The 15,173-nt window shown below is 35.5% G+C and overlaps 1 protein-coding gene across 1 annotated transcript; it reads left to right on the top strand.

Annotated features, from left to right (window-relative positions):
- Positions 1 to 8,315: 8,315 nt before the first annotated feature.
- Positions 8,316 to 14,681, top strand: LOC114257497 (F-box/LRR-repeat protein 25). Its single transcript, XM_028197258.2, has 3 exons — positions 8,316 to 9,491; positions 9,930 to 10,120; positions 14,463 to 14,681. Exons 1-3 carry the CDS (start codon positions 8,538 to 8,540, stop codon positions 14,470 to 14,472), a joined length of 1,155 nt encoding a protein of 384 aa, XP_028053059.1. The 5' UTR covers positions 8,316 to 8,537; the 3' UTR covers positions 14,473 to 14,681.
- The last annotated feature ends 492 nt before the right edge of the window (positions 14,682 to 15,173 follow it).

The following is a 15,173-nucleotide window of genomic DNA, read 5'->3' as shown; positions in this document are numbered from 1 at the left end:
TTTTCTTTTTGCAAAATTATAATTCAGTAAAATTTTAAAAAAATAATTTCAAATTTATTAAAAAAAATTAAAATTTTAATTATTAATATTTATAAAATTTATCACTGATTTTTATTGGAAAAATTATTTATAAGTCCTATTAGGGAAACTTATGCTACATATGGTCCTACGAAGAAACTTATGTTCCCATAAGTCCTGTGTGAAGTTTGTTGACACATTTACCCTCAATATTAGTTGTTAATATCATAAATAATGGTAAAACCATATATACAAAATTGAATGCTACCATAGATTAAGTTTGCGAAACGTAACGTGACACCTACATAAACGTAACGTAACGTGACCATATCAAATGGGACATTACATAAACATAACGTGACACTGTAATGTGACACCATTACAAAAAAAAATTGCTTTTTTGCGACGAATGCTGTCGCAAATACTCAAAACGCCGTCTCAAAAGGTTTTTGCGATGGTAACTGGCCTTTTGCGACGGCAAGTGGGGGGTCGCAACAAAAGGGGTTGCAAAAGGGTTTTAGTGACGGTATAACGCTGTCGCAAAAAAAAGGCGACGGCAAAAATGCCTTTTTGCGACGGAAAAATGCTCTCGCCATTAACACATGAAAATCTGAGTTTTTTTTAGACGGCACTGTGTTGCCGTCGCTAAAAGGGTTATTTGCGACGGCACAAATACCGTCGCTAAAGGGTTATTTGAGACAACACTTGATGCCGTCGCTAAAGTACTATTGGCGACGGCAAATGACACTGTCGCTAAAAAACTTCATTTTCAACCAAATGCCCTATCTTTTGCGACGGCATTACTGCCGTTGTAAAAAACCCTGGTTCTATTTTTCTTTTTGAGACGGTGTGTGCTGCGGTCTCAAAAAAAAAAAAAAAAACTTTAATAAAATTATTAAAAATATGAAAATGGCCTGTATTAAATAAAAAATAACTAAAAAAATTATTTTCATTCAGAATTGTTTTCCTGCATTTCTAAAAATTATGAGTTGTATATACAATTGTTTTCCTGCATTTCTAAAAATTATTTTCATTCAGAATTGTTGGTCTCAACTATGATTCAGGTTATCTGGCTTCGAGGAAAAGCATGCATTCACACCAGGAACATGAAATCCATCAAGCAACTTTGATATATAACATATTTTCCATCCTAAGCAATGGGGAAATAGAAAGTAGCAGCATATAAAATCACCAACAAATTTCTCATTAACCAAACCCATAACACCAAGGCTGTGTTTGGTGCCATGGAATGGGACTGCATTTTTGGCAAAGGACACACAACAATTATGATTCCGAATGATAAAAATTTAGAGGTGCCTAAGAAAAGCATAATGGATCTGGCATTCTAACATTCCGATCACAAAACCAGCAGCACGTCCTAGAACTTGAAATCCTTTTTCTTCAATTTTCCATCCTTTTCCTGCATTTTTCGTTTCCTCTTCTTCTCATTCTGAAAAATTCCACCTCATCAGAACAAAAGTGTCCATAAATACTAATTAAAACAAGTACAAAATCAGAAAGATTGTGAGAGGTGCACACCTCGGTAACCATGTCACTAAAATCCTCTCGCTGACTACGCAGCTTCTCCTCCTCCTTGCTTCCTCATACCTGTGAAATGCAAAATAAATATGAATTAAGCACCTTGTAGCTAATGTACTGATACTGATACTGACACTAAACAAACTATGAGGACTCGGACTTACTTTGCATGCAAGACATTGTTCATTACTTCCAACTCTTCTAGTTGTAATGTGACATCAACTTTATCTGATTTCTGACCTCTGAGCAGATCAACCTAAAAAAAGAAATAACATGAACAATAAAATGAGACGCATCATTAAGCCTGTGACTCGTATGGATCAATCACACAGATTATATTTTCAGGTAAATTCACCCCAACACAGAATTTGAAAGGATTTTACAAATTTGCTTAATTGTAAAATTGAACATGAATGATATATGATTCGCAATCCAGATATAATTAGCAGTTAGGGGAGTAGAAGATCAATGACGAAACCAAATATTTTTCTTAAAGCCCATAGACAAAACAAATCATGTACAGGCTACAGCAGAATATCTAAAACTACATGCATTCTTCAGAAACTAACAAAGCATGAGTCATAGAACTAGTGGCATGTGGCCCAATTGATGAAATTAGGTCAACTTCAAAACAAAAATTTACTTGTTAAGATTTAAATATCCACCTCATGCAACAGGGGAGCACAAATGCCAGTCATATTCAGGGTAAGTTTGGGAAGTTAAAAATAGCCAAAAGAGCCACACACACATACACACACACACAAATTTACTAAAAAAGGAAGACTACTTCTCATGCCCATGAATCTGAAGACAGGATAGGAAACAATCAAAGTACTAGGATGACAAAAATTCCCTGTAGTGCATTAATTTACAGATGACGATGACTATGATGAAGATGAGAACAAGGATGCAAAGTTACTAATATGAGATACAGAGAGTGCTATGAATATTAAGGAATTAGATGAAAACATATGGAAAGGATTAAGATATTTGCTAAACAAGGACATTCCTGGTTTACCATTCTATTCAATTTTTGACAGACATCACACACATCAAATTAAGTGAATAACAACTTTGGGTCTCAATGGCAGCATTTCTTATAAGATTTCTGCATCAAACCTCTTGCTTCTAGCTCAGAAACCAACTTATGTTAACCAATATATTAGTCATATAGAATAAATCTTGTAATGAAATTGTTAGTGACTTGCCAAATGCACCAACATAGAAATTGTTAGTCATCCATCCAACCTCATAATAATGGAATGAATAAAAATAAAGCAAAGCCTCCCATTATGTATGCCAGTATCTGAAACAGTGATTAGATATGCTTTTGCTGTCTCATTAAACAGCAATTAAGAGAAATAGTAACAGGGCCTATATCAAGCATGACTACATATGAAAAAATAGAAAATCAAGACAAGTGAGCGCAACTAACACCTTGCTATGGGAACATGATGGGTATATAGCAGCATGGGTGAAACCTCCAACAAACAAATACATTGTGTGTGTGTGTGTGCGCGCGCGCGCATATGTGTGAGTGTGTGTGTGTGTGTGTATGTGTGTGTGTGAGAGAGAGAGAGAGAGAGATGAATTTGGTGCATCCACTTTAACTTTTTTTCTCTTTTTTTTTTCTTTTTTTTTTGACAGTAAAATAACATTGAGGTCGTCGGCAATCTCATCGAAATTATAAAGAGGGGCTGTTGTACCGCAAGCAAACGAGTATGGGAACGACATCACATCAAAGCCCTGTTTGTATATGTATGTATGTATGTAAAGCCCACAAATTAATAATACAATAATAATAATAACATATGATTTAGAAGAAAATTGAGATAAATGAAAAACGAAAACAAACACAAACACAAACACAAACTTACATCGCTTTCAGTGATCTGTCGATTATATTCTTGGTATTCCCTATTAGTAAACTCATGCCTTCCATCACTGTCATCTTTCACATCTGAATCATCGTAGTTATAGAATACAACTTTTGATCTAGGGTCTTCTTTTTCTTTTTCTTCTTCTGCTGATGAACAAAGCGGTGGTGGTGAACCGTAATCCTCGCACCTTTGCTTCTTTGCCGGTGAATCTCTAATCTTCCATTTGGAATCGTTCCTTTCGATGCACAGATCGGAAGTCATACACACCTTCCAGCACAGATAATATGAGAACGACAATGAAAACCTAGACAACCGACGGACAAGGGAGCTCAACCCAACCTAAAAAAAATACACCAGACCAGATACAAAATAAAATAGGCCGTGAGCTCAATCCAGTACTGTACATGTACCTGAAATTGGGTGGTGGGAAGGAAAGGTGCAAGAGCTCCGGTCAAAGGGAGAGGTGAGAGCTCTATTTGCTTAGTTTGTTGGTCACGGCCGGAGAGAGAAGCTAAGGACTCCGAAGAACTTCGTTTGCTGGTAATGGCTATCGATAGAGAAGCTAAGGACTCCGACAATGGTCGTCGATGTCTGGATTCCTTCATTCACAGTCGCGAGAGAGAGGGAGAGAGAGAGAGATATTTGGTAGAAATTAGGGATTTTGGGATTTTGGGGGGCGCGGGAATGGAAAAAAGGGGGGGAACCGAGCGGGCGGGATTGGGAAAAATAATAATAATAATAATAATAATAATTTTCATCATAAATGAATATTTAAATAATAAAAATAAATAAATAATAATTTTCATTTTCTTTTCATTACTAAAGTTGAGAATTTATTTGTTTCATTTTTATTTTAATGAATGAAAAATTATTATTATTATTTTTTATTTGGTAGAAGTAAAGATAATATTTTAATGAAAAATATTTTTCTATTAAGAGTGATGAGTGAGAGAGAGAGTGAGAGAGACAAACAGACAAAGAGAGAAAAAGATAGAGAGAGAGAGACAGAAAAAGAGAGAGAAACAAGAGATGAACGATACAAAAAGAGAGAGAAAGAGAGCGAAAAAAGATGAACGAGAGAGAGAGAATAGAAAAATAGAGAGATAGAGAGAAGAGAGATGAGCGAGAGAGACAGAGAGAGAAAAGAGATGAGAAAGATAGAGAGAAGAGAGATGAGCGAGAGAGACAGAGAGAGAAGACAAATGAGAGAGATAAAGAGAAGAAAGATGAACGAAAGACACACAGACAGATAGACAAACAGACAGAGAAAGAAGAGTGATGAGTGAAAGAGAGAAAGAGAAGAGTGGTGGTAGTTGAATGGCATTTGTAGTAGTGGTAAATGTGGTAGAGAAGATGGGTGGTGAGAGAGAGAGATGAGTGAGAGACGAATATAGAAAAGAGATAGAGAGACAGAGAAAGAGACAGAATGATGAGCGAGAAAGAGACAAAGTGGTTGCTAAAAGTGCATTTTCTTGTAAGGGATCGATAAATCGAAATGGAGCTCAATAAATAAAAAAGAGATGAGGGAGAAAGTGAGCAAGGCGAACACAGTGGGGAAGAGAGAGAGACAGACAGACAGACTGGCAGACAAAGAGAGAGAGAGAGACGAAGAGAGAAAGAGATAGAGAGAGAGATAGACAGAAAAAGAGAGAGAAACAAGAGATGAGCAATAGATAAACTAAAAGATAGAGAAAGAAAGTGAAAAGAGATTAACGAGAGAGACATAGAAAAAAAAAAAAAGACAGAGCGAGTGGTAGTGGTAGTGGTCATAGTTCCACCCACTGATTTAAGTATGATGTTTGTTTTGAGCTTTCAAATCATAATTCTGTATCCATTTTTCAAAACTCAATTCAAAATATAATCATTACTTTTCGAAACTCATAACCAAACACATAATTCAAAACTCTTTTCAAAGCTTAATTCAAATCAATTTTTTAAATATTTTAATTTTGTGAGAGACAGATAAAGAAGAGAGATAGAGAGAGAAAGACAGAGATAGAGTGATGAGCGAGTGAGAGAGAGAGACAAAGTGGTTGCTAAAAGTGTATTTTCTTATACTGGATTGATAAATCGAGAACGAGCTCGATAAATAGAGAAGATGGGAGTAAGAGAGTGAACAAGGCGAACATAGTGAGGGATAAATAGACAAATAGACAAGTAGACAGAGAGAGAGAGAGAAGAGTGATGAGTGAGAGAGAAACAGGGAGAGAGAGATAAACAGAAAAAGAGATAGAGAGAGAGAGAGAGAGATAGAAAAAGAGAGAGAAACAAGAGCTGAGCGAGAGATAGAGAAAAAAGAAAGAAATATAGCGAAAAGAGATAAGCGAGAGAGAGACACAGAAAAAGAGACAGACAGAGAGAGAAAAGAAATGGGCGAGAGAGATAGAAAGATAAGAGAGAGAGAGAGAGAGAGAGAGAAAAGAAATGAGAGAGATAGAGAGTAGAGAGATGAGCGAGAGAGACAGAGAGAGAAAACAGATGAGAGAGATAGAGAGATAGACGAGAGACACATAGAGAAAATGAGAGAGAGAAACAGACAGACAGAGAAAGAAGAGTGATGAGTGAAAGAGATAAAGAGAAGAGAGAGAGATCGAGATAGAGGGGCAGAAAGATGAAAAAATGAATGAAAAGAGAAATATTATATCAAAAGAGTAAGACGACATTGTTTTTTTTAATTTTTTTTGCGACAGAAAAATACCGTTGAATTTATTCAAACCATTTTGTGACTATATATATATGAAGCTATCTCAAAACCACAATCAATATGCTAGGTTAGAGTTTTTCAAAAACTCTTTTGAGAAAATTATACTTTCTTGTTTTCCGTGTTACATTGTTTTTATTGAATTTTTTTAATATTTTAAGTATTTTTTTTTAATTTTCAAACACATCTAACATAAATACACCTAAAAATTAAAAAAGTTATAAAAAAAATATTTTAAAAATTCACTAACTACCAAAAATACAAAAAAAAAAAACAATAATTTAATACATTTTTTTTTTTGTATTTTTATGTATTTATTAATTTTTAAAAATATTTTTTCATAAATTTTTTATTTTTTAGATACATCTAAGTAAGGTGCATCTTAAAAAAATACTTAAAATTTTAAAAATATTCACTAAAAACAAAAAAAAACACGAAAGTCACTTTTTGCGAAAGCAGAAAATGCCGTCTCAAAAAAGCAGAGTATTTGCGACGGCACCATTTGCCGTCTCAAAAAACCAGAGAATTTGCGACAATACAATTTGCCGTCTCAAAAAATAAGAGTATTTACGACGGCACAAAATACCGTCGCAAATACTTTCATTTTTTTAGACGGCAAATAGTACCGTCGCAAATGCTCTATTTTTTTGAGACGACAAATAGTGCCGTCGCAAATACTCTGCTTTTTTGAGACGGCATTTTCTGCCGTCACAAAAAGTGACTTTTTGAGACGGCAAGTGTGCCGTCGCAAATAGTTCCGTCTCATAAACCCACTTTTCTTGTAGTGCACTTACATAAACATAACGTAACGTGTCACGTTTCGTTTTGCAAACTTACTAAGTTTTTTATTTTTTAAATTGAATGTGAAAATATTACTTGTTCGTGTATTTTGAAATTCACATTCACATATATATGATGTGATACCTACATAAACCTAACGTGACGTGTCACGTTACGTTTCGCAAATAAGATCTTATGGAATACATTCTTATCTAAATAGGACTTGAGACTCTATAAAAAAATTCACAGGACCTAACATAGCATAAGTGTCCGAAATAGGACTTATAAATAAGTCTCCCATTTATATTTATATTTAAAAAATGTCATTTATTTTATTGGTTTCACTTGTTTGTGGGAATGTGAGAGTACATTATTTCAAAATTAAATAATTTAATTATACAATTAAATATTTATCAAATTAAATATGAGATATAATTTATTTAGAATAATTAAAAAAAAAAGAGCTTTGGATAATATAAAAATTTGAAATAATTTTTTCCCTACCAAATCAAGTTTTAATTGTTACATATTAAAATTATCTTCTGCAACCTTTTTTTTTTTTTTTTTGTCATTTGGGAGAACAACCTTACTATATAAATTTAGAAAAATACTATGATACATACCTTTCAAAAAAATGTGTATCATATATTTTTTTTATAATTAAAAAATAAAATAAAATAATTTTATATTTTTTAAGTCATAATTAATTTTTTTTTGTCATAAATAAACAATATGAAACATAATCACAGATCTCCTGAATTATAATTAAAATAATATTATAATTAATTTTTTTTATCATAACTAAAAAAATAACACAACTAAAAATACATATAATACATCACTTGGGTGTGTAGAATGAGTCCGGATTCTCGGCCGCCCTACCCGGCAGCCGTTTCCAGTAGCCCCCAAAACGACGTCGTTTTGGGGGCAAATTTTCAAAAAAAAAAAAAATGCAGCGGAAGAGAGGGAGGAAGGAGAGGAAGAGGGAGGAAGGAGGAGGAGGAGGAGGAGGAAGGGAAGGGCCAGACTGGAGGGGGCCATAACCAGTGGGGGAGGAGGAGGCGGAGGCGACGGCGATGTAACTGCGGCGACGGCGGTGCAGTTGCTGCGGCGACGGCGGTGCAGCTGCTGCGACGAGCTGGATCGGGCGACGATTGGACGGCTGCGACGGCCGGCGGCGAGGCGACGAGCTGCGATGGCGAGCTCGCAGCCTCCTCCCTCCTCCTTCCTCCCTCTTCTCCCTCTCCCCTCCCCTCTGGTTTCGAAGAGAGAGAAAGCAAGAACGAAGAAGAAGAAAAGAAAAAAAAAATAAAAAAAAATAAAAAATCCCAAAACGACGTCGTTTTGGGGACTGCCGGGTAAGGCGGCCGAGGATTCGGATTCGTGTAGAATTTCTCATAAATTTAAATAGTAAAAAAAATGTTAAAAATTAGAGAGAGAAAATCAAGTGAAATAAATGTGAAAATCATCAGCAAACCCTTCTCTTCACGAGGCCTTCTCTTCAAGCGGCATCACTCCCCGCCGTCACCTCGGTGCACGATCCCCTCCACCACCACGACGACGACGACGGCGACGCTGCGTGTATATCAAAGAGAGGCTTGATTTGCTAAAAAATTAGCATGGAAGATTCGAGAAATCACAAGAAAAAGCAAGCAATTGATGGCGAAGAAGAAGAAGAAGACAGAATCAGCAGTTTACCAGACTCAATTCTTCACGAAATCCTCTCTTCCATGGACGACCTCAAATCGGCAGTTCAGACCTCCGCGCTATCAAAACGATGGAGGTACGTTTGGACTTCCCTCCCCAACCTCCACGTCGATTTCGACGAATTTCCATTTCCTGATTCAGATTCCAACGAGGCCAATCGGCTTCGTTTCTTGCACTTCGTGAACCAATTCTTGTCTCTCCGAGACGACGATTCCAATCTCTGCAAATTCTACTTCTTAGCCAAATACTGTGATGATCCAAGCTTCATCACAAACTGCATACATTACGCAATTCACCACAATGTTCAAGAATTCCATCTCTGGGCAGCTTGTGTTGCCGAGCCCTTTGAATTCCCTCCCTGTTTTTTCAACTCTGAATCCCTAAAATCTCTCAAATTGGTATATTTTTACAAAAGTGTGCCTATCGACAAACCGTTGTGCTTTCAGGGATTAAAGACTCTGCATCTTAGTTGTTTTCTAGATGACTCTGCCAATTTTGTCACTGAGAGTGTTGGGAATTGTCCCAATCTGGAAACTTTGATCTTGGATTACTTGCAATTGAGATGTTTTAAAATCACTGCTCCGAAACTTAGGAAGTTGGAATTGTGTTACCATGAGCGTTGTATTTCCGACTCTTATGAATCGGTGATTGTAGTTTCGGCACCTAGGCTGACTTCGTTTAAGTTGAAAGGTAAGGTTTCGCCTGTGTTTTCTACGATGGGACTTCCTTCTATGGACGATTTATGTGTCGACCTGAGGTTTCCTTCTGATGCAAATATCGAGCAAACGGTGCCAGTCAATGTGATCAACATGCTGGCCCAGCTTGGAGAAGCAAACTCCCTTACGTTATCATTGGGAACCCTTGAGGTAATTCCTAACATTGTCATTGGAAACCCCTGCAAATATTGAGCAAAGGTTGCCACTCAATATCATGTTGTACTGTTATATGTCATTGGAAACCCTTGTCATTTGCTAGTGAATTCACATATGCAATTGGTGCATTTCTATAGAATATGGTATGATGTTATATCTATTTTTTACCACATATTATAGTACTGTCGTAATTAAAATTAGATTTCCTAGTTACAAACAATCATGTTGAATTCCCCGAGTTGGGATATGCATAGTAGTAGGTGCATGCTCTACTTGACTCATGTAGGGCAATGTAGAATTTGTCGTAGGTGTGTGTGCAATGTGAAAAAATGAACTACTTCCTGTTATAGCCTAATTAGATCTTTGCATTGTCTTAGTTGTTGATTCCAAATTAATTTTATGTTTTGTTTGATTTGTTTTGCATGAGGTAAGGTTCTTGCAATGGATACTGATTCTCTCAAGAGCCATCCTTCTCCATTTCATAAGTTGAAGCATCTCAAGTTGATTGCAAAAGAGTTTCTAGAAGAAGATACAAGTCCTACTTTAACTCTGCCGCTAAACGTGATTACCTACTTGACCCGAGGTTCCTCATGTGGCGACACCTTGTTTATGAAGTTCTCTAGGTAATAATCAACTCCCATTTTTATTCATTCATGTTCCCTTTAAAATGCACATGACCTTATAATTAAGCATGTATGTCATCCCCTCCACCACAACCAAATAAATATGGAAAAAAGAAAAAGAAAAAGATAATTCGGTACAAAATGTCTTGTTTAATTTATGATCTATACTTGTTATTTCTGTTTTTACGTGTACTTGGAGACAATTGACAATGAAAAATGGTAAATGCGAACGATACTGATTTGCATCTCATTTTATGGCTGTGGTTCTTTTTCCATTCTTTTATTATTATTATTATTATTATTATTTATTTATTTATTTTTCTAATGTGTATGTATATATGCCCTTTTTTTTTTTTTTGGGTATTTCTTTCCTTAAATGCAATAAGTGGGAAATGTCACATTCATGTTTTAATATCATAGATTTCAAGTAAACTGATAATTATGTAAAATTCATGTTGTCATTATAGTTCTTACTAGTGCTTCCACTATAGTTATGTTATTAGTATTACTGGGAATCAAAGCTGTTGGAATACTTCATCCACACTTAATGTTTTTAACAAATGTTCTAATACAACAAAAAGAAATTTCTAGCATAAAACATTTGCAAACATTATAGAAACTTGAAAGATTTCTTGTACTGACTTCCACTCCAAATCAACCTGCAAATAATACAATGCAGATGAGTAGAGTGGGCCTGACAAGTGAGTAAACTTAGGAGTTAAAAATCATGAACAAAATATGACTACATATATTGATAATCAATGGAATCCATAATTAATCTCTTAGTTGCCCATACGCGGATACTCTAGGGACCTCTACCCATCTCCCAGGTGCTCATAAGCTGACACTCTAGGGGCCTCTATGCTCTTTAGAACAGACCATTAGTTCTCACCAGTCCACCTTTATCAGTTTCGATATCACAATAAGAAAAATGGATGAAGTCTCCATGCAACCAGTTATCAACCACTGCCCCTCCTACCACGCAGCACATTGAGCAGCGAATTCTCCTTCTAGGCCAACCGAAGCACCACATCTCTCATCCTTAACTTTTGATTTAATTTTTTTTTCTTTTTCTTTTTCTTTTCTCTCTCTTGATTGTCCATATTCCTCACGTCTCTTTATCTCTCCATAAATCTCTCACTGCCATTAAGAGCGTCAAATTCACACCATATCTTCTGTTTTTGTTTATGTCTCACATGTCTCTCCCTCTCCATAATTTGTTTCTTTATCTTTAGCCTCCACCCAATTATCTCTCCTAATCCATCTCACATATTCTCTGTCTATCACTTCCTTATTTGTCTCTAAATATGATTTTATACTCTCTCCTCATTTATCTTACAGTTATACAATGGCGAAAGGCCCCGCTCTTATATGCGCTTAATTTTTTACCCCCACGTGTCTATCTCATTTTTTGTTCCATTACTCTCTTTAATTAAATCTCCACAATGTTTGTTCCACTGTAAAATCACAAATCAATACATCATTGCTACACCATCATACATATTTAACATATTTTTAGATGTAGATACACAATTGAGCATCACATTAATTCTAGTTAATTTCTTCAACATTTAGAAATCTCTCAATCATGCACTTGCAACCATCACCACTGAAATATATTTTCCATCTTTGTTATCCCTATAACAAACACCAACTCTTTTAACATTTGAATATTAATACATCAAAATATGTTAACTACGTTAGTACTTGAGTTGGGGTATCGCACTTGTGTGTTCATAAGACTACGCGGTCTTAGATCTTATTCGTTGGTGTGACAAGAGAGAGGAAGATGATGGTCTCATGAGGAAGCAATGAGTAGGAAAGAAGCCAAGCATAACTGGGACATATTGTTTTATGGAGGAGATTAGTTGGAGGCAAAAGGCGAGGGGTTTATCTTTTTAATTTTTGTTTTTTTTTGATAAGCAAACAAAATTTATAAAACTAAAATGCCTTCATGGGCAAACCTGTATACTAAAAAAAAACCCAAACATGGGCATTACGTCCATGTATAAGACACCTATGAACTCCACAAAAGAAAATCGAAAAAGGGCATTCCTTTCTCAACCAAAAAAATAAGGAGAGAAGAAGATATCCTTTCAAACTACATAAGGCTGCTCCATGCCCTTAGAAGACTTTCTATTCCACTCCCAACAAACCATCCACAAACCACATAAAAAGTTCCATATTTGAATTCTTCTTATCTGACTTCCTAGAACAACAAGTGCCGGAAGGAGGGTCCTGATACGGAGTCAGACACTTACTTTAGCAGTGTGGGAGACTGGGGAATGGGTTGAGAGTAAACTCCTTTGGAGCTTACTATGCAAGGAGCTCACCCAATGAAAATGGCATTACCCAATATATACCAAAAACAGAGTATATGAGACTTCGTTAAACTATTATCGAAGAATGTAAAAGAGATGCTTGACTGACACTGTTCCCTTCTTGTTTGCACATGCAACACCAATCCAGCACCAAACTTGCATCTCTTCTTAAGGTTGTCAATAGTAAAGATAGTTTCATACTCTGATTTCCAAGCAAGAAAAAGCAAACCTTAGGAGGGGCCTTATATCCCAAATACCCCTCCAAGTAGGGTGAAAGTTTCTCCTCCACATAACTCTTGGTAAAAACACTGTACTAGAAAAACACCATTCTTTGATCCATTCCACACAATGTCTTCCCGTTCTCCTTGATGATCCTCTGCCTTGTATAGCATCATAAAAAACACCTCCGTAGATTGTTACTACCAATCGTTCAATGCTCCCCAAAAACGGGGAGCGCATACCATGGTACTATCACTGAACATGAAATAGACCTCCACAACTGCATCGCAGTCACTAGTTAAAACAAATTTAGGAAGACTTTTCTCAAAGATCTATGCCCACACCACAAATCCAACCAAAATCTCACTTTTTTCCCATCACCAACCTTGAAAAAGATGTTCTTAGCAAACACATGCCAAACCTTTATAATTCCTTTCCATAACCTCACTCCATGAGGCCCGACATCCATACCTATGGAAAAATTACCCTATTCTCTTATACTTTCTCTCCACCACTTTCCTCTACAAACTGACATCATCAGTGCCAAATCTCCATAGCCACTTAACTAGCAGAGCTTTATTAAAAACCCCAACTTCTTGATGGTGGTGCTGTTAGCTATCATGTGGTGATTGTGGAGAGAGAGAGAGAGAGAGAGAGAGAGAGAAAAGCAAGCATACTTAGGTGAAAGATTTGTTTATTGCATACATTAAATTTTTGGTGTAAATGATTTTTTTTTTTTCAGGGGAATTTTCTTTTGTGCTTGTAGATTTTGTAGGAAAACTCAATTTCCATGTTGAGCTTTTTGGATCTCGTATAGTGTTTGTACAAATGTTATGCCCCTTTTGGCATATTTATATATGATATTTTACAAATCAAACAGAGGAAAAAAATCAAAATTTCTACTCACCTAAAACCATCATTGGGATGCAGATTGTTCTGCACAGATTTCCATGCTTGCTCTATACATAATATTACTAGCATTAATATTTTCTTATTATTGTTATGTTGTATCTGATTTATATGCCAATTTGATCCCAAAAAAGGTATATGCCTAATTGTAATATATGATGCAAGGAAGTGACCAGTGTTATTTGATACTATCAGAGTGCAAAAAATAATACCTCTAATATTTCCTTATTCTTTGATTGGTTGCATGTGAATTGCAATTGGAGTATCTTACCTTCTATTGTAGGCTGAGTTTGAACCCCTAAACCTGAGTCTCACATACCCTAACCCTAATAGACCATCTCCAACATTTACTCATCTTTCGTTAAATTTAAATTTGATGAAAATTTGGTGAAAACGGTGCTCCAATCCTGTCATGATATCAAATGAAGGAAGCAGCAAATTTTTCATCAAATTGAGGAAGTGTTTAACCTTACATCAAATTTTGAAATTGACCATTGGTGGACATGATTGGCAGAATTGATGAAAACAATTAGAGTGCATTATATCAAATCAAAATTTTCGTCAAATTTTCTTAAATTTGATGAAAGATTTGATGGACGATTGGAGATGCTCTTAGATGAAGAAATGATCAGCCGGACAGGTTGAAAGCAGCAAATTTCTTCTTACAGCAACAGGCACATGGCATTGTCATGGCAACCCAATTTAGAGAGGCTTAAATTTGTCTTATCAGTCTGAAGAGCTGAGTTATAATCCTTCAATTGAATTTTGAACTAGGGTTGAGCATCAAAAGGATTGCCCAATTTGCTCACATGAAATTGGTTCCGAGTTTTGCATTTACATATTGCTTACAGAATCATGTTTCAAATATTTTGATGTTATCACTGATTGTGCAGTAATCGCTAGAAGACACAGAAGGTTCTTGGGAAATCTTGCTAGAAGCCTCCAGCCCGAGCAATGTGAGTCAAGCAAGTATATTTTTGGGACTTGGGCACTAGTTGTGCTTGTATATGTACTTGCTTTTGAGTTTGTACTTCATGGTTGATCATATGATATATGGGCAGGATGTATGTACACCCTTCTGAATTTCTATTCTTAACACCTTTCATGATTTATTTGTTTAGTCATATTCATCTTTTCTAAAAGGGTAAATACCTCAACCACAGGTCAATATGAACTGATAAAAAAACCTTTGACCTTAAAACTTGGATAACATGTTTTGGAATATATTTTTTAGCGTTTGGTAAGACAGAGAAATTAAAGTCAGCAGGAAAATTTTTCTATCGTCAATGAAAAATAAGTTTATATAGACGTAAAATGTTTCACTTCTGAAAAGTGAAAAATGTTAGAACTTTGAGTGAAAACTATAATTTATTTAAATCACAAATTAAAATAAAACATTAGTAAATTTGCATCCCTTTATGTGACTCGGTACAACAAATTAATGGGATCTTTCCTTCCGTAATTTTAAATGGTAAAATTTAAGAAAAGTTTTTATTTTTATTATATATGTAAGTCACGTTTTCCTTGTGTTTTCATTCATTCCATCACCTCCTCTTACATCACCCCCAATTTATATTAATTAAAATAATAAAATTTACTGCTGT

Source organism: Camellia sinensis, chromosome 6 (genome assembly GCF_055761805.1).
Source record: "Camellia sinensis isolate YWXY chromosome 6, ASM5576180v1, whole genome shotgun sequence".
NCBI lineage: Eukaryota > Viridiplantae > Streptophyta > Magnoliopsida > Ericales > Theaceae > Camellia > Camellia sinensis.
Note: the sequence above shows the minus strand (reverse complement) of the source record. Positions and strands in the feature narration are given on the sequence as shown.

Bases quoted from the DNA above. Each gene is read 5' to 3' on its own strand.
- LOC114257497 (XM_028197258.2), top strand. From the start codon at position 8,538: ATGGAAGATTCGAGAAATCACAAGAAAAAGCAAGCAATTGATGGCGAA. The intron at 9,492-9,929 runs GTAATTCCTAAC...GCATGAGGTAAG, and splicing joins TATCATTGGGAACCCTTGAG to GTTCTTGCAATGGATACTGA.